Source organism: Pipistrellus hanaki (assembly GCF_964339955.1).
Source record: "Pipistrellus hanaki genome assembly, chromosome: 1".
Taxonomy (NCBI): Eukaryota; Metazoa; Chordata; class Mammalia; order Chiroptera; family Vespertilionidae; genus Pipistrellus; species Pipistrellus hanaki.
In genome coordinates, this window is record NC_140503.1 from 73,871,237 (window position 1) to 73,899,164 (window position 27,928).

General features: G+C 43.7%; 2 protein-coding genes across 2 annotated transcripts; both read right to left on the reverse strand.

Annotated features, from left to right (window-relative positions):
- Positions 1 to 6,135: 6,135 nt before the first annotated feature.
- On the reverse strand, positions 6,136 to 9,354 carry LOC311610292 (granzyme B-like). The gene is made up of 5 exons (XM_084861352.1): positions 9,251 to 9,354; positions 8,070 to 8,216; positions 7,422 to 7,557; positions 6,981 to 7,238; positions 6,136 to 6,356 (listed from the first exon to the last, which is right to left on the reverse strand). The coding sequence occupies exons 1-5, from the start codon at positions 9,313 to 9,315 to the stop codon at positions 6,180 to 6,182; spliced, it is 783 nt and encodes a 260-aa protein (XP_084717478.1). The 5' UTR covers positions 9,316 to 9,354; the 3' UTR covers positions 6,136 to 6,179.
- A 14,225-nt stretch (positions 9,355 to 23,579) lies between these two features.
- On the reverse strand, positions 23,580 to 26,691 carry LOC311610302 (granzyme B(G,H)-like; the record flags this gene model as incomplete). The annotated part of the gene is given in 6 exon segments (XM_084861362.1): positions 23,580 to 23,605; positions 23,608 to 23,755; positions 24,358 to 24,615; positions 24,800 to 24,935; positions 25,438 to 25,582; positions 26,616 to 26,691. Coding segments are annotated over 6 exon segments (774 nt in total). The 5' UTR covers positions 26,677 to 26,691.
- Between the last annotated feature and the right edge of the window lie 1,237 nt (positions 26,692 to 27,928).

Here is a 27,928-nt window from a genome sequence, read left to right on the forward strand (position 1 = left end):
CTCCTCAGGAAGCTGCCAGGTCAGAGCTGCTGGTGCTTTGACCTGGTCTTCTGAGCCCAGGGTTCTCTGGCCTTTATCACATATGGCCCTCTCTGAGTGCGTGACACCGCTATGTGGTCAAGTTCTTGGGCCTGAATGGACTAAGAGCTTATTCGTAACCACATAAGCATTGGTTATGGTCACCATTGACTCAGTGGTAATTATGCCAGCTGGAAACATGAACCAGAGGCTATAGATAGGGCGGTTCATGATGCTGCATCAGCCTGTTGCAGGCGCTTGAGCCCCAGGAACCCAAATCTCATAACATGCAAGGACCCCTTGTTTCCTTGGCTCTCTCTTAACAGTTGGGGAATTGTGTATTGAGGTCCCCATTTGCAAGGGTCAGCAGTATTGCAGATGAGATTTCTTCCTTCTGCTGGAGGAGATAAAAGCATCAGTGATCAGATAATGATGGTGAGGTCTATGGGTGGAGGAATAGATAGAATGGTATGGCAGTGATGCCTAAGCGGGCTTGTTCTAGTGACAGAAGAGTTGATGGCTTACCAAAACCAACAAAAACATTTATTTTGCTCAGGAATCTGCATTTGGGCTGAGTTTAGTGTGGATGTCTCCCCTCAGCTCCCCTTGATGGCAGAGGAGGCTTGAAGCCTGGAGCCTGCCCAGTGGTTGGTGCCAGATGTCTGTGGGCATGCCCGTTCCCCTCTGTGAGGGCCTGCCATGCAGTCTCTGCATAGGATTATTCAGTGTTCTTTGCAGCTTGATGGTGGCTTTCGCAGAGTGAGCCTTTCTTTCAAATGGACCCTGGCAGACATATTCTTTTTCTTTTCCTAGGCTTTGTAGCCATATGATATATTTTCTGCCTTATTCTACTCCTTGGTGGCAATGAAAAATCCTCACCTAGATTAAAAAAGGAAGAAGCATTGCAATGATGTAATAGAGTCTGTGGGATGGGTTGCAGTCAAAGCAGCGCACAGTCTGCCCTCTGCTGAGGCACATGTAGAGTCAGTGAGAGGAGCTGAAACCACGGATCCCTGTAAGCCGCGGTCACAGCCTTTGGAGAGTTGGGGTCTTCTCTGTCCAAACCATGTGTATGAGGATGGAAGAGGGTTGACTCTCCCAACAGTTACTGTTTTGTGAAGTGGTAATGAATACCAGGAAGCCAAATAGTATTTTCCCAGCACTGTCCAGAAGACTATTACATTTCAGATATCTTTATACCAAGCTAATATATGCATTTAATTTGATTCCAATAAAAATATCATTTTTTCTTTCACTGTTACACATGTTCTAGACAATTTCTAAAATATATGTGGAAAATAAACATGCTAGAATAGCTCTGAGAATTTTGACAAACAAACAAACAAACAAACAAACAAACAAAAGACAGTAAGGGAGAGGTTAAGCCTTATCAGATATTAAAAACATTATATAAAACCTTTTCCTTAATCCTATATAATAAAAGGCTAATATGCAAATTGTCCCCTTGGGTGGGAGTTTGATTGACCAGGAGTTTGACCAGGGGTTGGGGCTGAACAGCCACCCTCCCATTTCTCCTCCTGCTGGCCAGCCTGGCCCAATTGGCCCGATCAGGGCAGGCTGGCTGGACCCCATCCATGTACAAATTCATGCACCAGGCCTCTAGTACTCTAATCACTATGTGCAGTGACAGATGGGTATGAGACTTATGGCAATCACTTCATAAGGTATACAAATGATGAATCACTATATTGTGTACTTGAAACTAATATAATATGGCAGTATTACAATATGTCAACTATAGTTAAAAAATAAATTTAAAAAACAAAAGATAAAGGAGAAAAAAGAACACATTGCAAAGGCCATAATACATGTGTGAAATAAATTTAAATGGTAAACACCAAAAACAACTCCCCAAAACAAACAAACAAAACCTCTTTCCTGGTTCATGAGTAGACAAAGGCCCATTTAACAGAATAGACAGCCTCAAAACAATAATGCGGTACCATCTCACACCTGTCAGAATGGCCAACATCAACAAATCGACAAATGACAAGTGTTGGTGAGGTTGCGGAGAAAAAGGAACCATCGTGCACTGCTGGTGGGAATGCAGACTGGTGCAACCACTGTGGAGAACAGTATGGAGTTTCCTCAAAAAGCTGAAAATGGAACTCCCATTTGACCCAGTAATCCCACTCCTAAGGTTATATCCTAAGAAACTAGAAACACCAATCAGAAAGGATATATGCACCCCTATGTTCATAGCAGCACAATCTACAATAGCCAGAATTTGGAAACAGCCTAGGTGCCCTGCAGCAGATGATTGGATCAAAAAACGACGGTACATCTACACAATGGAATACTATGCTGCCATAAAAAAGAAGGAGTTCTCATTATTTGCAGCTACCTGGATGGAATTGGAGAACATCATGCTGTGTGAAATAAGCCAGTCAATGAAAGAGAAACACCACATGACCTCACTCATTTATGGACAATAAAGAACATTATAAACTGATGAACTTAAAGATAGATATAGAAACAGTAAAGCAACAAGCAGACTGTCAAATTACAGCGGGGAGGATAGGGAGATCTGGGGGAGATAAGAGATCAACCAAAAGATTTGTATACATGCATATAAGTACAAGCAATGGACACACAACTTTGGGAAGGGAGGGTATGTATGGGAGGGAGGGGGGAATGGTAAGATATGTACACAGATAATAATTTAATAAAAAAAAATTCATAAAATGGCAAAAAATATAAACAGAATAGAAAACCTAGAAACATTCCCAAGTACAGAAAGATATGTAATTTATAATAAGGTGAGATTTCAAATCATTTGGAAAAAGATAGACTTTCTAATAAATGATATTGGAACAACTAGAAAATATTTTTTTCTTTGTTTTATTTTCCAATCAGAGTTGACAAAGTCACTTTTAAAAGATATTTAAGTTGGAATCATATTTCATATAAACCACCAGAATGAAATGCAAATAGATAAAGACACTTATATATCCTATATAATTAAGAGCTAATATACTAATTAGAGCGAACAGCAAAACAATCATCTGGAGGACATCCTGGATGAAGCTGGGGCTGTGAGGGCTGAGCCCCTTGCATGAATTTTGTGCTTCGGGCCTCTAGTACAAAATAAAACCATACATGCACAACGAATAAACATGGATGCATTTCTTTATAAACTTAGAAGCAGTAAAGGCTTTCTAGAAATGAGTCTAAATACAAAACTTTAAAAGAAGTGATTGATAAATACATTTTGATATGTAAAAAGTAATTTTTATAAGTCTCCACTTTCCTGACCACGTGAGCCCTCCTAATTTGTATTGGATTATGCACAGGCAGGAGCTTTTGGTAATGATAGGGACCATGTGATCGTCTGTCCAATCAGATGGGTGTTCAGAGGCAGATTCTAACTGCAATTAGCAAATACATTGTAGGATTGTCCTACCATTTGATTCTGTACAACTGTGGATTGGTGAAAATGAGTTGTCCAATGGCGGAAGTGGAGGATACCTTTCCCAACTGGGTCTGGGGGTAGGGTTCTTATGATAGCTTTAGAAAAGGAATTTTCTAAGACTAGCATGGGCAAATGAGTGAATTTTATTTGCATGGAGTTATATCCCTCAGTTGCAAAGTTTTCATTTCCTTGAAACTGGACCTGGAAAAGGTGCAGCTGGGGGTTCAGCAGAGCTAGAAGCAAAGCCAGAGCCCAGAGGTTGCATTCCATGGTGGAGTGAAGTCCTACAGAGCATCAGGCTGGTTGTAATCCATCAGTTCGCTGTGTTTGGGCCATGGTGTCCATGCAGGGGAGCAGGCCCTCTGTCACAAGAGAGCTAGGAGCTCAAGAGGGTGGGAGAGGGAACTCTGTTTTTCCGGGAATTTATGTAGCTCAGATTTGGTGCCATTGCAGTGGCCACATCTATTCTGCCTAATGATCTGCTCTCAGGTGTGACTGACAAGTAACCACCTTTCCTATGGCATTCAGACTTTACTAGGCATGCTTCTATTTTTTCATGGTTCAGTTCCTTTCCCTAGGATCTGTGGGAAACAGACCTGGAGAGTGTGAAACTGCAGCTTTCTGGCACACGTGGCATACCTATATTATCAGGCCTTCCCTTTGCTCTGTCCCTGCCAATTAATTAACAACTGAGATAATTATAACAGTATCACAATGACATTCATGCCTGCTACTTTGACTGTATGTTAAATTTTATTTTCCAATTACAGTCCACTTTCAATATAATTTTGTGTTTGTTTCAGGTGTATAGCATAGTGATTAGATAAATTATATACTGTACAAAGTGTTCCTCCCGATATTTCTAGTACCCACCTGGCACCATATATAGTTATGACAATATTATTGACTATATTCCCTTTGCTGTACTTTGCATCCTAGTTACTATTTTCTAACTCCCAATTTGTACTTCTTAATCTTTTCACTTTTTTCCCAGTCCCCTAAGACCCTTCTCCTCAGGCAATGATAAATCTGTTCTTTTTATTTATGATTCTGTTCCAATTTTGTTTGCTCATTAACTTGTTCTATAGATTCTACATATAAGTGAAATCATATGGTATTGGTCTTTCTCAGTCTGACTAATTTCCCTGAGCATAATACCCCTAGGTCCATCCATGCTGTCACCGATTATATCTGCTGCTTTTATGGCTCATGGAAATGAGGCTGCCGTCCTGCCTGCTCCCCACCTGCTGCCCTCTCCCCGAGGTGAAGAGGATGTGCCAGTGAACAGTTGGGGGCTGCACGTCTAGAAACGAAAGAAATAAATCATTTCTAAATCCCACATGCTGCTTGCTGTTCTAGGGACCCAAGTGATTAAAACAATTAAAACAGAGTGTAATGAGCAATAAAATAAAGCACAAATACTTTTGTAGGCTCTGGGCTCTGTGGGTTCATGTGAAGGAGGGAGAGGTAATTCCATTCACATAACAGTCAACACTGTCAGCTTCACTCATGTTCAGGTGTCAGAACCTGTATTATGTTCACTGTACATTCCCAATGCCTGGCACTTAGTAGGTGCACAATCAGCAATTGTTCACTGATGGATGGAAAAACTGTGCTTTTCAATCCTACTGAGGAGAGCAGCCCTTTCTAACTCAAAAGGCAGGTAGAGCCCATGTGGCCTCCCTCCCCGCAGCCTGAGCCTTGAGGCTAGGAGTGAGGAACAGGCTGCAGGGGACTCAGGCTCCTGAGTGACCAGCAGTCAGTGGATTCTGAGTACATGGTGGGAACACTGGGCTGGATGTGAGGGTGGAGCTGTCTCTGCCCAGTGAGATATGGGGCCAGCTGTTCTGCAGACACCCTGCCGCCCTGTCCTCCAGGGCCCTGCACGGGGCCAGCACAGGCCTCTTCCCCAGATCACCCTTTGCCAGGGCATAAGTTGGGTGCCAACTCAGTGACCAGGCCCTGTTGGAATTTGGGCACTCAGGGTGTTCTAGGTGGGTGGGATATGGGATAGCAAGGAGCTCAGACCAGTGTGGTCTGTGGGGTGGTGGGGTCAGTGGACTCTTGAGGATGCTCAGTGGTCAGCAGGGATGAGAAGAAGGGGCAGCCAGGATACTGGAGGCCAAGCTAGGCCCTGAGCTCAGAGGAGGACAGAAAAGGGCAGGGAGAGAAATTCAGCCCAGGAGGGAATGAGGAGCTTCTCAAGGTTTCCCTCCCTCCTCCACCCTGTCTCTCCTCACCAGCCCCAGACCCCGAAAACCTGCCACTCCATGGCTGTGGGAGAACAATGTCCTGCTCAGGAATACCTCCTCTCCCCAGTGTGGTGGGGCCTCCTGAGCTGCAGCCAGGCTGTGCCTTCTTGGTGCCCAGCACCCACAGTGCTAGTCCTTTCCTCTCAGCACATAACACAGAGGAAGAAGTAAGATCTTCACACCAAGGCCAGGATCTGAGAGATTCATGTTTTCTCCTAATGGTGCAGAAGGGTTGGCCCTGAAAGAGCAGGTTTGGCCAAGAAGGAGCTGGTAACAGCTTTGCATGAGGTTTGGGGGTGGGGGTTTGGGGAAGAGGAGGAAGTTGAACAGAGAATTATGCTATTGGCCTTCTGAGCACAGAGCTGGCGCCTGTGAATGAGGGTCAAAGAATAAACAACAGTCCAGCTATTCCTTTCAGCTGAGAGACATTTATTCAGTTGCTGGCACCACCTCCCTCCCAGCAGTGTGATACTGGATTAGCTCCAGAGAAGATGGTCTGGGTCCTGCAGTTGGAGTTTTTTCATGGTTTCTTTTATCCAGGGAAGGAAACTGGCGACTTTGGTGAAGACTCTCGGTAGTTTCCCATCCTTGCTTCCATAGGAGACAATGCCCTGGATCTCATTTTTACACAGGAGCGGCCCCCCAGAGTCCCCCTGTGGATAGAGAGAGGGAAGGTCTGAGCCAGTTCTTCTGGCCCTGCCCTCCTTGCCACCCCAAGTCCCTCTCAGATAAGGCTGCCTAGCATGGTTTCCACCGTGGAGAAAAGCATGAAGGCAGGTCCCCACTAGTCCCCTAAGCCTGGACATTGTTACTGCTTCACTTTACACAGGTAGTAGTGGCTCCCTCTGCTCCCCCAAGACCCTGATCCTCTGGCTATGAAGGTGCTGCAGGGCTGTGGCTGCAGTCTACTGTGTAAGGACCCAAGAGCAGGCAGGAGGGACTGACAGTATTTACCAGCTCTGAGGAGCCACCAGGTATAACTTCTGTCACCCAGGGAATGGTGATCTAACTGCATTGCCCCAGCTTTGCCAGAGTGTTGCAAATTGCCCCGTCCCCGCCCCTGGGGGAGAATCCTGTTTGGAGTGACCAGGGGCCCTTGTATACTCTTGCAGACCATGTTTCTCTCTGCTCTGGTGGCTCCTCTCTTTTCTTTCCAGGGAGAAAGATCACAACCTAGAGAGTGAAGGATTTCACCGCCCTGCCTAGGTCCCCAGGTCCTATCCTCTACCCTAACACCCTTCTCCCCAGAACCAAGCTGGGCAGATGTTCAGCATTACCTTAAAGGCAGACTTATTTTCTCTCGGGTTCCCCACACACAGTTCAATGTTCTTGTTGTAATGGTTAAAGAGCTTTTTACACTTCAAACTCTTCTGCAGGGTCAGCTCTACTTCCTGCAGAGTGTCTGAGGAAGGACCCTCACTTGTGACCCGACCCCAGCCAGCCACAATGCAGTTATCTCCTGGAATTGGCAGATCCTCGCCGCTGGGTAGTTGGAGAGGCTTCACAGCATAATTTTGCTTGACGTTTCTCTCCAGCTGATGGGGAAGAGGCAAGGGAGTCCAGGTCAGCTAGTGGTCTCTGAGCCTGGACATCTAGGGTCCCTTGAGTCACTAGGACTGGTCAGGTGGCCAGAATGGGAGGAAAGAAAGGAACAATTCACAGTGAGAGGAGATACAATGAGTTCCCAGAGCTGCAAGAGCAGCAGGAAGTTTCCTCACCTGCAGTAACATGATGTCAGAGGAGAGTTTCCTCTCATTATAGTCTGGGTGCGGGATAGCTCTTTTCACCAGGATGACCTGTTGGGTCTTCTCCTGCTTTGTGATGTTGTGGGCCCCCAGGGTGACACTGATTGACCTGTAAATAGAACAGAGTGGATGAGTGTGCATCTGTGTGTGAGGGGAGTCTGGGAGGGTAGGTAGAGTCACAGCAGATACATCCCAGGAGCCATGAAGGGCAAGTGGCATCTGGGACAGAGCAGGGCTACAAACAAGGGATATCAGTTCATAGGATCCAGGGATTGAGTGACTCTGGTTCCCACTGATACACAGAGTCGGGCCTGTGGGAGCTTTCTCTTGCCCTCAGGAAATATCTTGAAATTGCTTGCATTTGCATTTTGACCCTAATGCATGTGCTCATGATCCACCGCTGCTGTATTTGCTGAGTGTGGTGCTTCTCTTCTCCATGATGTTACTTACTGTCACTTCTGTCTCTCAGGACACAAAGCTTAGCTGCCCAATTTCTCAGGCTCTCATTGCTCAGTCATGATCTCTGATGGCTCCTCTGGTGAGTTCTCATGGGCTTGAGTTACCAGGAAACTGGGGAGCTGCCTTGGGTCTTAAGAGTGTAGCCTGGCTGCAGCCTCTCACCTTGCATGGCAGTGAGCAGCTGTCAGAACAAAGTTGTCTCCCACAAGCACACCGCCACACCCGGATTCCTCCTCTTCATCTTTAATGTGAAGGTAGGCCATGTAGGGCAGGGAGTGGTGCTTGGCTTCATGTCCCCCGATGATCTCCCTTGAAGGAAAATTCTGTTGTGCCTGAGTGCTCCCTTGAGTCCATCAGGTAAGCATCGGCTTGATGCTCATGCGCTGGGCACTTGGGAGCCTAGGGTGGCCTCGACCTGGGAGGGAGTCCAGGGGATGGGGGACTCAACTTTCTCTCCTGTAAAAGGGAAGAGTAGCAGGCTGGGTCTGTGACTTGGTCTGCCACATAGTTGCAGGTGAGAATATAGGTCTTAAGAACAGTGAAGGCCTGGAGGCTCCTAAAAATTCCTCTCCTGACTTTGCTTGGTGTTGGGTCAGCTTCTGAGGCCCCTGAGGTGATGTGATGTCCAGGGAAGTGTGCTTTGTCATATCCAGGACTTAGGTTTAGGGATCTAGATGTTGCAGAGCTGTCCAAGGGCCTGACAGGTGGTGAGTTGCCACTGTATGTTAACTGCCTGGAAGGACTGGCCCCCAATGGGCCTCTGGAGGAGGGTTGGTAAGGCCAGTGCTGTGGGATTCTGGAAAACAGACAAGTTTGGGGCTGCCATCCTCACTGGCTTATCCTTTAAAGAGAGGAACTGCTAAAGGCCTGGGAAGAAAAGCAGAGTTTGAGAAAGGGACTAAGGAACCTTCAAATGGAGCAGAGGAAGCAGGAGTCTTATGGGGATGGTGACCCTACCAACTGTTGGGTGCTGAGCTCTGGGCTTCTTTCCTAAGCAGACCCTGAGGACAGCACCTGTCTCATCACAGGCATGGAAGCCATGACTGATCTGGCCTCTGCAGTTTTCCAGACTCTGCCTTGTACTTCTAGGAAGTTACACTCTACACAAGGCACAGATAGGGCCTGGGGAGGACATTGTGCCCACTGGCTTTTCTTGAGAATTGGCTTCTGCCCTTTCATTTCTGCCTGTGGCTCATCCAGCTCATGTGTGTGGGTCTGAGATGGGATGGGAGCTGTGGTTCAGATAATTCCTGGTGGAGAGCTGGATCAGGGATGTGCAGAAGGGCCAGCAGGTCTGTGCCCACTGTGGGATGGGTTGTGTCTGTGAGGGTGGGGATGGTCACTCACCTGCCTCCGCCCTGGGGAGTAGGAAAAAGGCCAGCAGGAGCACGAACAGGGGTGGCTGCATCTTCCCAGGAAGGCTGCTCAGATTGGAGCTGCTGGTGTTTCTCTGTGTTCTCTCTTAGCGCCCAGAAGAGAAGGAGATGTGGGTAGGCTCTATGACCTGTGTCCCCCTCTGGTTTTGCAGTGCTTCACCTCAGAAGGCGTTCTATGAAGCATCCCCACCCATGCCTCCTGCCTGATGATGGTCTCTGGGTGGTTGTGTGAGAAGTATGCAGCTACCACATCAGTATCCACAGCTGAGAACTTAGAGAAGACACCAGAGCAGACTCCAGCCCTAGCAGGAACCCAAGGGTACAAGGTGGGGCCTGTGGTATGTGGTGTTGATCAGTGAAAGTACTGGTGCCCAGAAACCGGAGTCCTCAGTGATAGAACCCCCAGTGCCTTATCTCCAAGCATCTAAGTCCATCAGGGTAATTTCTTTTGCTTGTGTCTGTTTAGGTCCTTCTCTGGCCAATGGGCAACCCTAGTGGAGATATGTCTCCTGTTTTTAGTGCTGTGATTTTCAAGCTTTTTTTTTCTCATGATACATAAACTATTAAAATTCTGTGGCACACTGAAAAATATATATGTACTTTGTATATCTTACAAAAAATAGGTATACTTTTGATTGTTTTGCAAAACAAACAAAAAAAAAAAGTGATTAGCTACCCTTTATGCTCCAAAGTGACTTAAAAAAATATTAGGTGCCTGTACTTGTATTTAAGTACTTCTGGTACCAAGAATTAAACAATTAGACACAACTATATTACACACTGTGACCAATAAAATGCAATTCTACTTCATAACCCACAAAGGGAATTCACACCAGATGACTATTGTTGTGTTGGCTTTTGTAATTTTTAAAATATAATTTTTATTGATTTCAGAGAGGAAAGAAGGTAGAGAAATGAAACATTAATGATGAGAAGGAATCCTTGATTGGCTTCCTCCTGCATGCTCCACACTGGGGATTGAGCCTGATACCAAGGTATGTGCCCTGACAGGAAATTGAACTGGGGATGTGAGAAGATGATATAACTATATATATTATCTCACTTATTACTATAAGTGAGAAGATAATATCTAACATCTTAATGCTGGATAATATTTATTGATCTCTGACCATAGATCCTAACATCACTCCTTGAGAAATATTGATATTTGTTACATTTCACAAATGAGCATTTTAAGGCCCTGAGGAGATAGTGGGCCTGCTCTCCATCACTCAGGTTATAAGAGGGAATGATGGGGGATAGTGCAGAGATGTGGTTTCATAGGCTGTGGTCTTATCCACAGCTCTACAAACATCATCATTTACTATATTGTCCCAAGAATCTGGGGAAAATTATAGAGGTGTTGAAGAATGAAAGTTTCTTGTCTATATGTTTAATCTGGGACTCTTGTTCTCTTAGAAGAGGAAGGTATCTCAGTGGCTACCATATTGTGATGGAAAAGTTCATTTGGATCATGTATTCCCTTTGCTTTTATCCATTATTCCCTGATGTTCTTCCCCAACATTCAGCAGAATGTCATGCCTGGCCCATGTTGGGCAATGAATCCCCTTGGGCCTTAGCCACTCACCAATTTACTTCTAGTGTTCATTGCAAGTGGGCAGGGCCATTCATTGTAGGAAATGACAATGGCACAATGACATGACATTCCCACACTTACACATGGCATTTGAGACTCCTGCTATAAACCAATTTCCCTGAGCCTGATCATTCTCACGTTATGTACAATTAGAAACTACAGGTATACTGGGCCAGAACTTGGCTGATCTGATCTGTCCATGAGACTCCTCTGTGTTGCTGAGAAGAGATTCCTCCCTCAGTTAGGAGTTACCTCTATATTCCTATTAGGAGAGTGGAATGCCATTCAGAATTTCTGGAGTGTTTACATGTCATGTTTACATGACAACAGTTTTGAGGGAGAGACTTGTCAGTGAAGGAGAACCTGTGTTATGTTTTGGCGTGGGGAAGATTGTGCTTCCAACTGGCCTCTGTAGTAGTAAGGATGGGGATAGAGGGCAGGGATGGGGAGAGAAAAAGGTCTATAGAATAGATACACATCTATGAGATTTCTAGACTTTTGGCATCTACTAGAACACTCTAATTTTTCCCATGGCCAGCCAGCAACAAAGAGCAAGGCTTGAATGTTGGGTTGGGGATAATTCAGTAAAATTCTGGAGTGAGCAAATGTCTGGGGTAATGAATAGAGAGGACTACAGAGAGAAGGGGAGGAAAAATGAGCTTGGGTGAAGACAGTGTGCTCATCCTCACCAATCTGGAGTGAGTGTAACAATAGAGAGCGCCCCACCCCCCGCCCCAATCAATTGGTGCTGACTGTTTTTCTGGGCAGAAGAGAATTGGAATGGAGCCATGTTCCCAGTTGTGATGTTGCCTTTGATGTGACTTTGGATCACAACACCTACCACCTCCAATCCCCATTCCCCACTTGAGGACCTTTATCTCCCCAGGAACTTTGCCCACCAAGGCCATTTATTTTCCCTAAAGCATTTAGTTCCCTTAAGGCTTGAAGGTCATACCTCACCCTTGTTGAGTGAATAGGTTCTTTGCCTTCCCATCTCACGCAGCGTGTGCACTTTCTTGCCATGTCTATATTTGATGTGAGTAATGGTATGTTTTGGGATAGGGAAGAGGGATGCTCCTGAGTCATTTACCAGAACCTCTAATATATGACTGAAAACCAGGTGGGTCTTTCTTTCTGTCTATGTCTTAGTTCAGGGCAGATGTAGCAAAGTGTTGTGTTTGGAAAATCTAATTCACACCTACAGATGCTTGTGTCACAGCCCCATCTGTCCCCGCGTCTTGGTATGACATGTCCTAGCTATAGATATTCCCCTGCTGGTAAGTTTCTCTGTTTCTGACCAAATACCAGGAAGTCACACTGGAGCCAGATGTGAACAAAGCAGAAGAGCTGGAGCATCCCAGCCAGCTCTTCAGAGTCCACCCAAAACTCAGGTATTGCAGTGACCTCTGGGCCTCAGAGAGCCATTTACCAGTGGAGCTGTGACAGGAGGATTTACTATGCTAGCAGATGAGTCAGAGGAAGAAGTAATACGAGGTAGTAGAAGTTAATGAAGTAAGTAAACATACAATAGTGAGTTTTAGTAAAGCAAAGGTTATTTTAAAAGGCTAATAAAATTGCAAACGTCTGGAGAATATAATTTAGAAAAGAGAGAGAAGGTGCAAATATTTATTATGAGGAACTAATAATGGAATATTTTTTATAAGTACTGTAGGCCCTTAAAAGCTAAGCCAAGAATATTATAAAAAACTTATACTAATACATTTAAAATTTAGTCAAAACAGAAACATTACTGATTAACACTTACAGAGGAAAAATTTGCAAACTTAGGAGGCACTAGAACAATCAATGAAATTGCTTGAGCAATCCATAATTTTCTACACAGAGTACTGACCTTGATGGATCTACTGTTAATTTCTACCGAAATTCAAGAAAGTAAAAACGTTACAGCTACAACATCTTGAATAAAAGAAGGAACACTATCTCATAGTATAAGGCTGGTGTAACCTTGATTCAAACAACAGAATAAGAAAGAAAATTTACAGCCCAATCTCATCACAATTTATTTTCACAAACAGCCTATTATCTCCATAAGGCAGATGTAAGAGAGGAAACTTATCCCAATAAACATTTGATAAAATTCAACATTCACTGGGGTTATAAAGACATATATGTAGTACCTTAATCAATAAAGAAAAAAAATTCAACAGTCTCACATGATAACAAACATAACCTTTTGGCAGATCAAAAGGGGAAGTAATTTCCTTAATATAATAAACATTTCTGTATAACCCTGGCGGGGTTGCTCAGTTGATTAGAATATTGACTCATACATCAAAGGGTGGTGGGTTCCATTCCTGGTCAGGACCCAAACCTAGGTTGGGGGTTCTATCTTCCCGACACATCACAGAGGCAACTGCTAGGTGTTTTTCTCTCTCTCTCCCCTCACCCCATTCATCTCTCTCTAAAACTATAATACAATATTAATGTACTAGTGACCCAGTGCACAAAATTCATGCACAGAGGGGGCGTGTCCTTCAGCCTGGTCTACACCCTCTCCAATCTGGGACTCCCTGGTGGATGTCTGACTGCTTGGACCTCCCTCTCACAATATGGGACCACTGGCTCCTAACTGCTTGCCTACCTGCTTGATTGCCCCCTAACTGATCCCTTGCCAGTCTGATTGACATCTAACTGCTCCTCTGCAGGCCTGATTGCCCCCAACTACCCTCCCCTGCTGTCCTGATCACCCCCAAGGCTTTTATTAGTATAGAAAGGACCCTTAGCAGAAAATTTCACTAACCTGCTTTACAATAAGGGCTTGAAGATTGAATCATTGGGGCAGACATCAAGATTTCCTTTTTTTGAACAGTGGGGAGAATAATTATCTTGTCTTTAAGTTGCCCTGAAATTCAAATGAAATAGTGACTTAGAAAAGTATAAAAGCAGCATATAAAGACAACTATCTTTTTCATGTACTGAAAAGACAACACAGTGGTAAAATGAAAACCCTATTCTTATTTCCCCCCTTTCTTCCTTTATAACCTATGTTTAAGCATTGAAATTTATAAAAATTTCACTCCTCTTTTCATTCGATATTATTTTGTATTATGTTCAGGTTTTATATTAGTTACAGAATAGTGGAAAGACAATCATATACTTTACAAAGTTCCCCAATATTTCCAGTACCCACTTGGCATCATACCGTCATTACAACACTATTGACTATATTCCCTCTCTAAGTGACAATGGGTTTACAGGTTCCTTCCAGTCCTTCTTTTGTATTGTTCATTTTTTCTTTTCTTTTTCACTTCTACCCTCATTTTCCTTATATAGTATCTCAATTGGCTATCAAAGCTCAGTGAAGGCACTGGGACATGCTTAATCCATTTTACAGACCAGGAAACTGAGTTGGCTGTGGAACTTGACTCAGCACCCAGGGAGCCCTCCGAACCATGCTCTCTGGCCGTCCTAAGGGACAGCTGCTGGACAAACAGAACAAACCTTCCCATCAGGCTTCTGAGCCTCTTCTCAAGCACCTCTTCATGTGGATGTCCCATATTCTATTCTTTCCTCTCCCTGGTCCCCCGCCCACTTTCTTTACTGCTCCCCCCTTCTCCGGAACAGGTGGTCCAAGTGCACTTGCTTTTGGGCCAAGGCAGGAGCAGGAGTCACTGCCTCTGAAGTGCAAAGGCCACCTGGGCAAGGCCCAGTTAGCTGGGCCCAGAGCTTCTCTGAATCTAGTCAGTCAGTCAGGTACCCTGCAGTGAGGCACCCCTCCACTGAGGTGGCCTGACCCCTCAACCCACTCCTCAGGGCTGCAGATCCTTGCCCCTCTGCCTGGCTGTCCTTGCATGCCCATTGATCCCCAAACAAGGGGTAATCATGTACTTGGAGGTTCTGGAGTTCCTCAGCATTATGAGAAATAATGAAAAAATTTGTCAGCAATTAGTTTCTTCTACTTTTCAGAAAATATGTAGATTTCCAAGACAATAGGAAGAAATGAGTAATTTAGGTTCTTTGAAAATTTAAATTTCTATTTAACCAAAGGCCTCATAACAGTAATGCAAAAATATGGGTTGGTAGATGCTATTTACAATAACCTGCTGAAAAATTGGCATCTAAAATATATAAAGAATTCTGAAAATCTTAAGGAAAATAAACCTAATGTACATGTACAAGGAATGTGGTCTCAGATCACAAGCTCAATCTCTTCTCTCTTTATTAAGTCCTCCTACTAGCATTGATTTTCACTTACTTTGGATGCAATTTTCAAACTTCTTAGAGTAGCTGATGGAGATGAAAATTGTTCTTTTTTTAAAAAAAAAATTATTTTATTGTTTAAAGATTTACACATAGTAGTACATATATCTCATGTTTCCCTATTGACCTTTCTCCAATCTTCTCTAACCCCTGTCACATGCTCTCATTTCACTCCCCCCCCCCCCCCCCCCCCCCCCCGTCCTCAGTGTCTGTGTCCATTGGTTGTGCTTATATGCATGCATACAAATCCTTTGGCTGATGTCTTTCCCTCTCTCCCCAACACTCCCCAGCCTTCCCACTGTAATTTCACAGTCTGTTTGATGCTTTACTGCCTCTTTATCTTATCTTTTTGTCATCAGGTTATAATGATCTTTATTTTTCATAAATGAGTGAGAACATGTGGTATTTTTCTTTCATTGCCTGGCTTATTTCACTTAGCATAATGCTCTCCAGTTCCACCCATGCTGCTGCAATGGTAAGAATCCCTTCTGTTTTATATTAGCATAGTATTCCATTGTGTAGCTGTACCATTGTTTTCTAATCCACTCATCTGCTGACGGGCACCTATGCTGTTTCCAAATCTTAGCTATGGTGAATTGTCCTGCTATGAACATAGGGGTGCATACATCCTTTCTGATTGGTGTTTCTAGTTTCTTGGGATATATTCTTAGGCGTGATATTACTGGGTCAAATGGGAGTTCCAGTTTTAGTTTTTTGAGGAAACTACATACTGTTCTCCACAGTGGCTGCACCAATCTGCATTCCCACCAGCAGTGCTGGAGGGTTCCTTTTTGTCCTCATCCTCACCAGGGTTTGTTCTTTGTTGATTTGTTCATGATTGCCATTCTGACAGGTGTGAGATGGAATCTGCTTGTCTGGTATAATTTGCATATCTTGGATAATTAGTGACTTTGAGGATGTTTTCATATGTCACTTGGCCTTCATTCTGCCTTCTTTAGAAAAGTTTCTATTTAGGTCCATTGCCCACTTATTTTGGGATCATTTATCTTTCTTTTATTAAGTTGTATGAGTTCCCTGTACATTTTGGAGATTAAACCTTTATTAGTGATAACATTTGCAAATATGTTCTACCATACATTCGGCTTTCTTGTTTTGTTGATGGTTTCTTTTGCTGTAAAAAAGCTTTTTATTCCAATGTAGTCCCATTTTTTTAAAATTTTCTCTTTAGTTTCCATTGCCCTAGGAGTGGTATAAGTGCAGAAATTGCTTTGGCATATGTCTGAGATTTCACCTCCTGTGCATTCCTCTGGTATTTTTATGGTTTCCTGTCTTATGTTTAAGTCCTTTATTCATTTTGAGTTTATTTTTGTGTATGGTGTAAGCTGGAGGTCTAGTTTCATTTTTTTGCATGTTATCTGTCCAATTTTCCCAGCACCATTTATTGAAGATACTGTTTTGACTCCATTGTATGCTCATGCCTCCTTTGTCAGATATTAATTGAGCATAGTGGTTTGGGTTGATATCTGGGTTCTCTATTCTATTCCATTGGTCTATTTGTCTATTCTTATGCCAGCACCAGGCTATTTTGAGAACAGTGGTTTCATAATACAACTTGAAATCTGGTATTGAGATCCCACCTACTTTCTCGAGTACTTTTTTTTTTATTCCAGATGAATTTTTGGAGAGTTCTTTCTAGATCTGTGAAATATGCCGTTGGTATTTTAATGGGAGAGTCCATTGAACCTATGGATTGCTTTGGGTAGCTGGAACATTTAAATGATGTTGATTCTACCAATCTATGAACATGGTATATTCTTCCACCTGTTTACATATTCCTTTCTTTTTTTCAGTGTCCTGTAGTTTTCCACGTATAGGTCTTTTACTTCCTTAGTTAAGTTTATTCCTAGGTATCTTAATTTTTTTTGTTGTGATGGTAAACAGAATTGCTTTTTTAATCTCTCTTTCTTTACGTTCACTGTTGTCGTATAAAATTGTCATAGATTTCTTGGCTTTAATTTTGTTTCCTGCTACATTGCCTAATTTATTTATTAAGTCTAATAATTTTTTGATGGAGTCTTTAGGGTTTTTTATGTACAATATCATGTCATCTGCAAATAAGGATAGTTCTATTTCTTCTTTTACAATTTGGATGCCTTTTATTTATTGTTTAACCGCAATGGCTAATACATTCAGTACTATGTCAAACTTGAGTGGTGAGAGTGGGCATCCCTGTCTTGTTCCTGTTCTTAGAGGAAATGGTTTTAGTTTTTGCCCATTGATTATGATGTTGGCTGTGGGTTTGTCATATATGGCTTTTATTATGTTGAGGTATGATCCTTCTATCCCCAGCTTGCTCAGAGTTTTTATCAAAAATGGGTGTTGGATTTTGTCAAATGCTTTTTCTGCATCAATTTATATGACTATGTGGTTTTTATCTCTCAATTTGTTTATGTGATGTACCATGTTTAGTGATTTGCAGATATTGTACCATCATCCTTGCATCCCTGGGATAAATATTACTTGGTCATGATGTATTATCTTTCTGATATACTGCTGAATCTGATTTGCTAAAATTTTGTTAAGGATTTTGCATCTTTGTCTATTAAGGATATTGGCCTATAATTCTTTTTCATTGTGTTGTCTTAATCTGGTTTTGGTATTAGGATGATGCTGGCTTCATAGAAGGAGTTTGGAAATGTTCCTTCCTCTTGAATTTTTTTGAATAATTTAGGGAGGATAGGTTTAGTTCTTCCTTGAATGTTTGGTAAAACTCTTCTGTGAAGCTGTCTGGCCCCAGGCCTTTGTTTGCTGGATGCTTTTTGATGACTGCTCAATTTCTTCCATCATTATTAGCCTATGATTTTTAGATTCTTCCTGATTGTGTTTTGGAAGGTTGTACTTTTCAAGAAATAGTCCATTCTCTCTGTTTTCCAGTTTGTTGAAATAGAGTTGTTCATAGTATTTTTCAACGATCCTTTGTATTTCTGTGGGGTTTGTTGTTATTTCTCCTCTTTTATTATTGATTTTGTTTATTTGGGTCCTCTCTCTTTGCTTCTTGTTGAGCCTGCTTGGAGGTTCATCAATTTGTTTATCCTTTCAAAGAACCAGCTCTTAATTTTGTTGATCTTTTGTATTTTTTTTCTTTTTTTTTCTCTATGTCATTTATCTCTGCTCTGATCTTTATTATTTCCTTCCTTCTGCTTACGCTGGGATTTTCTTGTTGCACTCTTTCTAACTCTTTGAGTTATAAGGTTAGGTAATTTTTTACCTTTTTTTTTTTCAGTAGGCTTGTAGAGCTATGAACTTCCCTCTCAAGACTGCTTTTGCTGTGTCCCATAGATTTTGGATTGTTGTGTTTTCATTGTTGTTTGTTGCCATGATATTTTTTATTTCTTCTTTGATCTCTCTGGTATCCCAGTTGTTGTTAATAGCATGCTATTTAGTCTCCATGTGTTTGATTTTTGTGAATTGTTTTTATTGTAGTTATTTACAGTTTTATGGCACTTTGATCTGAGAAGATGCTTGATATGATTTCTACCTTCTTGAATTTGAAGAAACTTTGCGTTTCTTTGAAAATGACCCATGTGCACTTGAGAAGAATGTGTATTCTGTGGCTTTGGGGTGAAATGTTTTGAAGATGTGGATTAATTCCATCTGGTCTAGTGAGTCATTTAGGATTGGTGTTTATTTGCTGATTTTTTATTTAGAGGATTTATCCATTGGTGATAGTGTGGTATTAAAGTCCCCTGCTATGATTGTATTACTGTCAATCTTTCCCTTGATACCCTCCAAAAGTTTTTTTTTTTTTTTTTTTTTTTTACAGCAGGCCCTTTAGCATTAGTTGTATTGCTGGTTTGGTGGTAATAAACTCCCTTAGTCCTTTTTTGGCTGTGAAGCTCCTGATTTCACCTTCAATTTTGATTGAGAGCCTTGCTAGGTACCATGTTCTTGGATTCAGACCCTTCCTTTGCATGCCTTGTTTTCTGATGTGTTTCTTTCTTTCTTTCTTTTTTTTAATATATTTTATTGATTTTGTACAGAGAGGAAGGGAGGGAGATAGAGAGTTAGTAACATCGATGAGAGAGAGTCATCGATCAGCTGCCTCTTGCACACCCCCTACTGGGGATCTGCCCGCAACCAAGGTACATGCCCTTGACCAGAATCGAACCCGGGACCCTTCAGTTTCCAAGCCGATGCTCCATCCATTGAGCCAAACTGGTCCCGGCAGTTTCTATTGAGAAATCAGTTGCTCGTCTGATGGGGGATCCTTTGTAGATAACTTTCTTTCTCTCTCTGGCCGCTTTTAAAATTCTTACTTTGTCATTGGTGTTTGGCCATTTAATTATAATGTGCCTTGGCATCAGTCTTTTGAGTTCATGTTGTCTGGGACTCTGAGAGCTTCTTGGATTTGTGTGAATTTTCTTTCCTATATTATGGAAGTTTTCTGTCATTATTTCTTAAAGCAGGTTTTCTATTCCTTGCTCAGTTTCCTCTCATTCTGGCACCCCTATTATGCAAATGTTGTTTTGTTTCATGTTGCCCAAAGTTCCCTTAGGCTCTCAATATGTTTTTTAGTTAATTTTTTTTTTCTAGAAGCTGCTTTGCTTGGGTAATTTTTCCTACCTTGTCTTCTAGCTCACTTATGTGGTCCTTTGCTTCTTCTTGTCTACTTTTGATGCTTTTTATTGAGTTTTTTTTTTTCATATAGTAGTGATGTCATTTTTATTTCTTTTTGGTCCTTCTTCATTTCCTCTTGTTTCATACACATATTGTTGAATCTGTTTTCCATTCATTTCATCCACCTTTATGACTATTTCTCTGAATTCTTTCTCTGACAGGTTACTTGCCTCCATTTTGTTTACTTCCTTTTCTGATGATGTCTGCCTTTTTTTCATATGTGGGCTGTTTCTTTGTCTCCCAATGATCTCTCTTTTTTGGATGTTTGGTTATGTAGTTCTCTCTCTCCTGCATTGATTTAAAGGCCCAAATACAACACAAAAAGGCTTAACACACAAGACAATGAACACAAATGTAATCACGATACTAAGAACCCCAAATAAAGTTGACCACTAGAAAAAAGATAATTAGGGGATAAAAAAGAAAGAATAGAGAAAAAAAGGGGAAAAAAAAGAATGAAAAATGTGAAATTGGGAAAAGGATAAAAAAGTAAGAGAGTAAAGAAAGAGAATAAAAAGTGAGAAAGAATTATTTATAAGGGGAGAAAACTCCAATAGAACAGCCATTAATCCCAATAAATGCCAGAAACAAATACCTAGAAATTAATGCAAACTACAAAGAACAACTAATATCAAGCAAGGTGAGGGAAAACAGAAGTAAGAAACATACAAAAAGAAAACAAAACAAAAACAAAAATAAAAAGTGAAACAACCTCACAAAGAAGCATAAAAAACCAATATAATCAATAATCAAGCAAACAACAACAAAAGGATAGAGAGAAAAAAATTTGGATAGTGAAGAAGAAAGAGAAGAGAGAGGTGTGTATGGACTTAGCTTAGGAGGGTTTGAAATTAGATATATAAGTAGGGTGAAGTTTTAACAGGGAGTAAAAAAGGAGGAATAGGAAAAATCTAAGTCAGGACAACAAAATTGAAAAAGTGAGGAAGGGAGTGTTGGCATAAAGGTAAAGTTGACATAGAGTAAAAGGATACTAAAGGAAATATGAAAATAGAATGTAGAACACTAATGCCAAAATAAAATAAAGAGAAAATAAAATGACACTTTTTTTGTTAAAAAAAAAAGGTAAAATAAAATGGCACTTTTTAAAAAAAAAGTAAAAAAAAGGAATTACTACTACTGATTAAAGAATAAAAACATAATAATTAAAAAGGTAAAATCAAGTGAGGAAAAAAAAATTTGTTTCTTAAGTAAAAGATGAAATAAAAATAAAAATGTTCAGTATTGAAGGTCATTCACTTCCTCTATTGTTCTTTTTGGCTCACCTGCTTCCTAGTCAGGACAGTATTGAAGTTCCCTGAGTTTCACTGCTCCTCAATGTTGTAAGCCACAATCCATCCTGATTTCCAAGCAGTCAATACTTTGCTTCTTATACTCCTTTGTGTTTACACAAGAGTCAATTTGTGCTTCAACCCCTAGGTGGCAGTGTTTCTGGATTGACCTCTGGGTCTATAGGTCCTCTTTAGCTAGTGTTTAGATTTTGTTTTCCCTGGCACTTAATAGTGGTTTGGGTAATGGGCTGCCCTAGAGCTGGTTCTCTGATCTTTATCCCCCACTCTGATCCCCAGGTTCCACAAAAACAATTTTGCCTACAGTCTTTTAGAGTTTCCCCAATAGGGTGATCCTATATATTGGGCTCAGTAATAAAAAACAAGGACTTAAAGAGGAAAAAAGAAGAAAAAGAAAAAGCCAGAGTAGTGTGGTGGCGCAAGTTTTTATAGTCTTTTAACTTCTTGGGTCTAAGCAGTTGGCAGACTGTTAAATTTTTAGGCTGGCCTTTTGCCTCATCTCAGCTATGGGCTGCCTTTTAGAGTTCCCTTATGTTCGCAGCCTTGCATATCCCCTTCCACATTTGCAGATCATGCCAGCCCCAATAGCTGTGAATTTTTCTGGATGGAGACTTCCCCAATCCTCTAGCTCTCACTTCGTATTTTCTTCTCCTGCCTGGACCACAGACCTCACCTTATTTCAGGCAAAATCTGACCTTTCTGTGAGGGGGTGTAGAGCTCCTCCCAATCCCAGTTCTCACATCACTTGGGACCAGTGTTCCCGGGTTCAGAGCTGTTCGCTGGGTACAGTTGTAGGTTCATGTCTCCTTTGTCAAATATTAATTGAACATAGTGGTTTGGGTTGATATTTGGGTTCTCTTTTCTATTCCATTGTCTAATGTGCAATTGTATATTCCTGGGAATTTCAGGCTTCTGTCAATATCCATTCTCCCCTTCAAGATGGCATGCTTTCATATCAGAGATCCCCCACAGTCCCCTGGAGTATATCTATTCCCTCAACTCACAAACAAACACTTCTCATGGGTCTACACCCTGTCCCTTTGTTGTCTCACTCACACACTATCTTGCAGTCTGCCTTCCCGTCAGCAGCCATCTTCCTTCCCCAGAAAATCGTTCTTTTCTTAACTCACTGAAAGCTTGTTGGATGTCTTGACCTTCTGCTGATATCTGGTGATTCCTAAGGCCTGGGGCCACTCTATCCTCACCTCCTTGGACAGATAGGTGAGCATTGTTCTTAGGTTCCCCTTGGCCTACTCATAGTTCGTCCTGCTCAGGATCTTGTTCTTGCTTCTATCAAGGTCTATGTTTCTTTTAATCGAGTTGATGTTTGTTTCCTGAAGGTCTGAATGATTTTGAGAAGGACTAATGTCTGAGGAGGGAGATATAACAAAGTCAACTCTTCAGGTGACTTCTAACTTAAATGGCAAGTGGAGCCTATGTTGCCTCCCTCCCCGCAGCCTGAGCCTTGAGGCCAGCAGTGAGGAACAGGCTGCAAGGGACTCAGGCCCCTGAGTGACCAGCAGTCAGTGGACTCTGAGCACATGGTGGAGACACTGGGCTGGATGTGAGGGTGGAGCTTGCTCTGCCCACTGAGAGATGGGGCCAGGTGTTCTGCAGACACCCTACTGCCCTGTCCTCCAAGGCCCTGCAACGGGCCAGCACAGGTCTGGTCCCCCGGTCACCCTGTGCCAGGGCATAAGCTTGGTGGCAACTCAGTGACCATCCTTGTTGGACCTGGGCACTGTCGGTGTCCTATGTAGGGGTGGATATGGGAGAGCAAGGAGCTCAGACCAGTGTGGTCTGTGGGGTGCAGGAGTTGGTGGACTCTGAGGATGCTCAGTGGTCAGCAGGGATGAGAAGAAGGGGAAGCCAGGAGACTGGAGGCCAAGCGAGGCCCTGAGCTTGGAGGAGGGCAGATATTGGGAGGGAGAGAAATTCAGCCCAGGAGGGAATGAGGAGCTTCTCAGGGTTTCCTTTCTTCCTCCACCCCCATCTCTTCTCACAATCCCCCAAGCCCCCAAAACCTGCCACTCCCTGGCTGTGGGAGAACAATGTCCTGCTCAGGAAGGCCCTCCTCTCCCCAGTGTAGTGGGGCCTCCTGAGTTGCAGCCCAGGCTGTGCCTGCTCGGTGCCCAGCACCCACAGTGCTAGTCCTTTCCTCTCAGCACATAACACAGAGGAAGAAGTAAGATCTTCACACTGAGCCCAGGACCAGAGAGATTCATGTTTTCTCCTAATGGTGCTCCTCTCTGCCCTGGCAGATGGGCAGGCCCTGCAGCTGCAGGTGTGGCCAAGAAGGAGCTGGTAACAGCTTTGCATGGGTTTGGTAGTGGTGGTGTGGTATGGAGAGGGGAGGAAGAGGGGAAGAAGAGGAAGTAGAACAGAGAAGAATTGTGCTATTGGCCTTCTGAGCACAGAGCTGGAGCCTGTGAATGAGGGTCAAAGAATAAACAACAAACTTGCTCTTCTCATCAGCTAAGAGACATTTATTCAGTTGCTAGCACCACCTCCCTCACCACAGTGTGATCCTGGATTAGCTCCAGAGTGGATAGTCTGGTCCTGCAGTTGGAGTTTTTTCATGGTTTCTCTTATCCAGGTAAGGAAACTGGCGACTTTGGTGTAGACCCCTGGAGGATCCCCACAAGAGTCTCCGTAGGAGACAATGCCCTGGATCTCATTTTTGCACAGGAGCGGTCCCCCGGAGTCCCCCTGTGGACAGAGAGAGGGAAGAACTGAGTCACTTCTCCTGGCCTGCCCTCGACCCCTCACCTCCAAGTCCCTCCCAGAGAAGGCTGCCTTGCTTGGGTTCCACCTTGGAGATAAGCAAACAGGCAAGTCACTCTGGTGCCCTCAGCCTGGACATTGTCACTGTTTCACTTCGCCTCAGGTGGTTGCTCCCTCTGCTCCCCCAGAACCCTGATTTTCTGGCTATGAAGGTGCTGTGGGGCTGTGATTGCAATCTACTCTGTAAGGACCCAACGTCAGGCAGGTGGGGCTGACACTTAGCATGGAGAAGGAGCCACCAGGTATAACTTCTGCACACCCAGGGAATAGTTATCTAACTGCTGTGTCCTAGCCTGGGCCAGTATTACAAATTCACCATCTGGAGAAGCACCATGTTTAGAGTGACCATAGGCCCTTGTAGCCTCTAAGAGAGCCAATTCCTCACAGCTCTAGCGGATTCCCTCTTTTCCTCTTGGGGAGAAAGATCACAGCCAAGAGGGTGAAGTATTGCCCTCCCTCCTCAGGTCCCATTCTGTATTCAGACATCCCTCTTCCCATAGCCAAGCTAGGCAGATGTTCAGTATTACCTTAAAGGAATCCTTATTTTCTTCTGGGTTCCCTGCACACAGTTGAATGGCCCTGTTGTAATATTTAAAGCGCCTTTCACACTCATAATCCTTCTGCAGGGTCAGCTCTACCTCCTGCAGAGTGTTTGATTCAGGTCCCTTCCTTGTGACCAGCCCCCAGCCGGCCACAATGCAGTTATCTCCTGGACTTGGCAGGTCGCTTCTCCTGGGCAGCGGGAGGGGCTTCACAGCATAAGTTTTCTTGATGTTTCTCTTCAGCTGATGGGGAAGAGACAAGGGAGCCCAGGTCAGCCAGTTCCTTTGGGCCTGGAGACCATGATGGGACACCTGAGTTCCTGGGACTAATCAGGTGACTGGAGTGAAAGAAATGGAAGGGGCAGGCCACAGTCAGAAGAGAAACAATGAAATCTCAAAACTGCAAGAGCAGCAAGAGGTTTCTTACCTGTAGTAACATGATGTCACTGGAGATTTTTCCCTCATTATAGTCTGGGTGGGGAATGGCTCTTTTCACTGGGATTTTCTGCCTGGTCTCCTCCTTCTTCTTGATGTTGTGGGCCCCCAGGACGACATTGATTGAACTGCACAGAGAACAGAGTGGGTGAGTTTGGCGGGGGGGAGGTAGAGTCATAGGAGATGCATCCCAAGGATTATGAATGGCAGGTGACAGCTGGTCCAGGCCATAGGGGCCAGGGACTTGGTGATTCTGCTTCTCAACAACACTGAGGTCAGGGATAGGGATCTCTCTATTGCCCTCAGGAAATGTCATGAAATTACTTGCATTTGCATTTTGACCCTAATGCATGTGTTCATAGTCCACAGCTGCTTATTTTGTCCAGTGAGTTTGTTCTCTTCTCAATTGTGTTCCTTGCTTTCACCTCTGACCCTCTGAGCCCAAAGCTTACCTGTCCTATTTCTCAGGCTTTCATTGCTCTGACATGATATCAGAGAGCTCCTCTGATGAGATCTCATGGGCTTGAGTTAGCAGGAAACTGGACAGTTGCCCTGGGCTGTAACTTCTGGGATGAAGGACAGGGACCCTGTAGGAGTCTTAGGAGGTGTAGTTTGCCTGCAACTTCTCACCTTCCATTGCAGTGAGCAGCTGTCAGGACAAAGTTGTCTCCCACAAGGACACCACCACAACTGCATTCCTCCTCATTTTCAGTGCAAAGGTAGGCCATGTAGGGTCGGGAGTGGGGCTTGGCTTCATGTCCCCCGATGATCTCCCCTGCAGGAAAATTCTGTTGTGTTTGAGTGCTCTCCGGAGTCCATCAGGCAAGCATTGGCTTGATGCTCATGCGCTGGGCACTTGGGAGCCTTGGGTGGCCTTGAGCTGGGAGGGAGTCCAGGGGATGGGGGACTCAACTTTCTCTTCTAGAAAAGGGAAGAGTAACAGGCTGGGTCTGTGACTTTGCCTGCCACATAGTTGCAGGTGAGAATATAGGTCTTAGGAACAGTGAAGGCCTGGAGGCTCCTAAAAATTCTTCTCCTGACTTTGCTTGGTGTCGGGTGAGCTTCTGAGGCCCCTGAGGTGCTGTGATGTCCAGGGAAGTGTGCTTTGCCATATCCAGGACTTAGGTTTAGGGATCTAGATGTTGCAGAGCTGTCCTAGGGCCTGACAGGTGGGGAGTTGCCAGTGTTTGTTAACTGCCTGGAAGGACTGGCCCCCAATGGGCCTCTGGAGGAGGGTTGGTAAGGACAGTGCTGTGGGATTCTGGAAAACAGACAAGTTTGGGGCTACCATCCTCACTGGCTCATCATTTAAAGAAATTGCTAAAGGCCTAGGAAGAAAAGCAGAGTTTGAGAAAGGGACTGAGGAACATTCAGATGGAGCAGAAGAAGCAGCAGTCTTATGGGGATAGGGACCCCACCAAGTGTGGATTGCTGAGCTCTGGGCTTCTTTCCTAAGCAGACCTTGAGGACAGCACCTGTCTCATCACAGGCATGGAAGCCAGGACTGCTCTGTCCTATGCAGTTTCCCAGCCTCTGCCATGCACTTTTAGGAAGTAACACTCTCCATGTGGCACAGGTAGGGCCTGGGGAGGGCATTGCATGGCCCAGTTTTTCTTGAAAATAGGTACTGCCCTGTCATTTCTGCCTGTGTGTCATCCAGCATCATATGTGTGGGTCTGAGATAGGATGGGAGCTGTGGTTCAGATAATTCCTGGTGGAGAGCTGGATCAGGGATGTGCAGAGGGGCCAGCAGGTCTGTGCCCACTGTGGGATGGGTTGTGCCTGTGAGGGTGGAGATGGTCACTCACCTGCCTCCGCCCCGGGGAGTAGGAAAAAGGCCAGCAGGAGCACGAACAGGGGTGGCTGCATCTTCCCAGGAGGGCTGCTCAGGTGGGAGCTGCTGCTGTTTCTTTGTGCTCCCTGTTAGCGCCCAGAAGAGGAAGGAGGTGTGGGTAGGCTCTATGACCTGAGTCCCCCTCTGGTTTTGCAGTGCTTCATCCCAAAGGCTTTTTATTAAGCATCTCCGCCCCCACACCTCATGCCTGATGATGGTCTCTGTGTAGTTGTGTGAGAAGCATGCAGTGACCACATCAGTACCCACAGCTGATAACTTAGAGAAGACACATAGCAGACTCCAGCTTCAAGCAGGAACCCAAGGGTGCAGGTGGGGATGTGGTTTTGACCAGCAGAGGTACTGGAGCCCAGAAACCTGAGTCCCTAGTGAGAGAACCCCCAGTGCCTCACCTCAAATCAACTAAGTTCATCAGGGAAATTTTGTTTGCTTGTGTTTGTTTAGGTCCTTCTGTGTTCAATGGCCAAACATAGTAGAGATATGTCTCCTTCCTTTATAGCAGCAATTTTCAACTTTTTTCATCTCATAGCATATTAACTAATTAATAAAATCCTGTGGCATATGAAATATATATATTTTGCAGATCTCTCATAAAATAGTTATACTTTTGATTAATTTATAAAAAGTAGTTAAGTACCCTTTTTGCTCCAAAGTGACTTAAAAATATCAGGTACCTATCCTTGTATATAAGAATTTCTGGTACCAAAAATTAAGTAATCATTCACAACCATATTATGCAATTTGGTCAATAAAATACAACTTTATTATATGACCCATTGTTTATAGGGCAAGGCATGACATTCATACCAGATAACAGTTGTCATTTTTTAAATATATATTTTTATTGATTTTAGAGAGGAAAGAAAAGGGAGAGAAACATGAAACATCAATGAAGAGAGAGAATCTTTGATCAACTGCCTCTTGCAGGCCCCACACTAGGGATTGAGCTTACAAACTAGGCACGTGCCCAGACCTGGAATCCAGCCATGACCTCCTGGTTCATAGGTCGGCACTCAACCACTGAGCCATGCCAGCTAGGCTGTTGGTATATTTTTATTTGCTGACCTAATGGAAAATAGGTTAGTGACAATGACTAAGTAGTCTGGTATTGATGTTTTAAAGGTTCTTGTGGGCACTGGTTGAAAATCGCTGCTTTAGAAAGAGCTGACCATCAGATGGGGGAGACAGAAACATCAGGGAGCAGAGTACTGAGTGGGAAGGGCCATGGTAGAGTGGTGCACAGGGGAGGAACAGAGCATCCACCACTAC

Coding starts and splice junctions, on each gene's coding strand:
- LOC311610292 (XM_084861352.1), bottom strand. CDS start 9,315: ATGCAGCCACCCCTGTTCGTGCTCCTGCTGGCCTTTTTCCTACTCCCC. Junction 7,558..8,069: donor GCTGCTCACTGCCATGCAAG/GTGAGAGGCTGC, acceptor TTCTATTTACAG/GTCAATCAGTGTCACCCTGG. Junction 6,357..6,980: donor AAAATAAGTCTGCCTTTAAG/GTAATGCTGAAC, acceptor CTCTATCCACAG/GGGGACTCTGGGGGGCCGCT.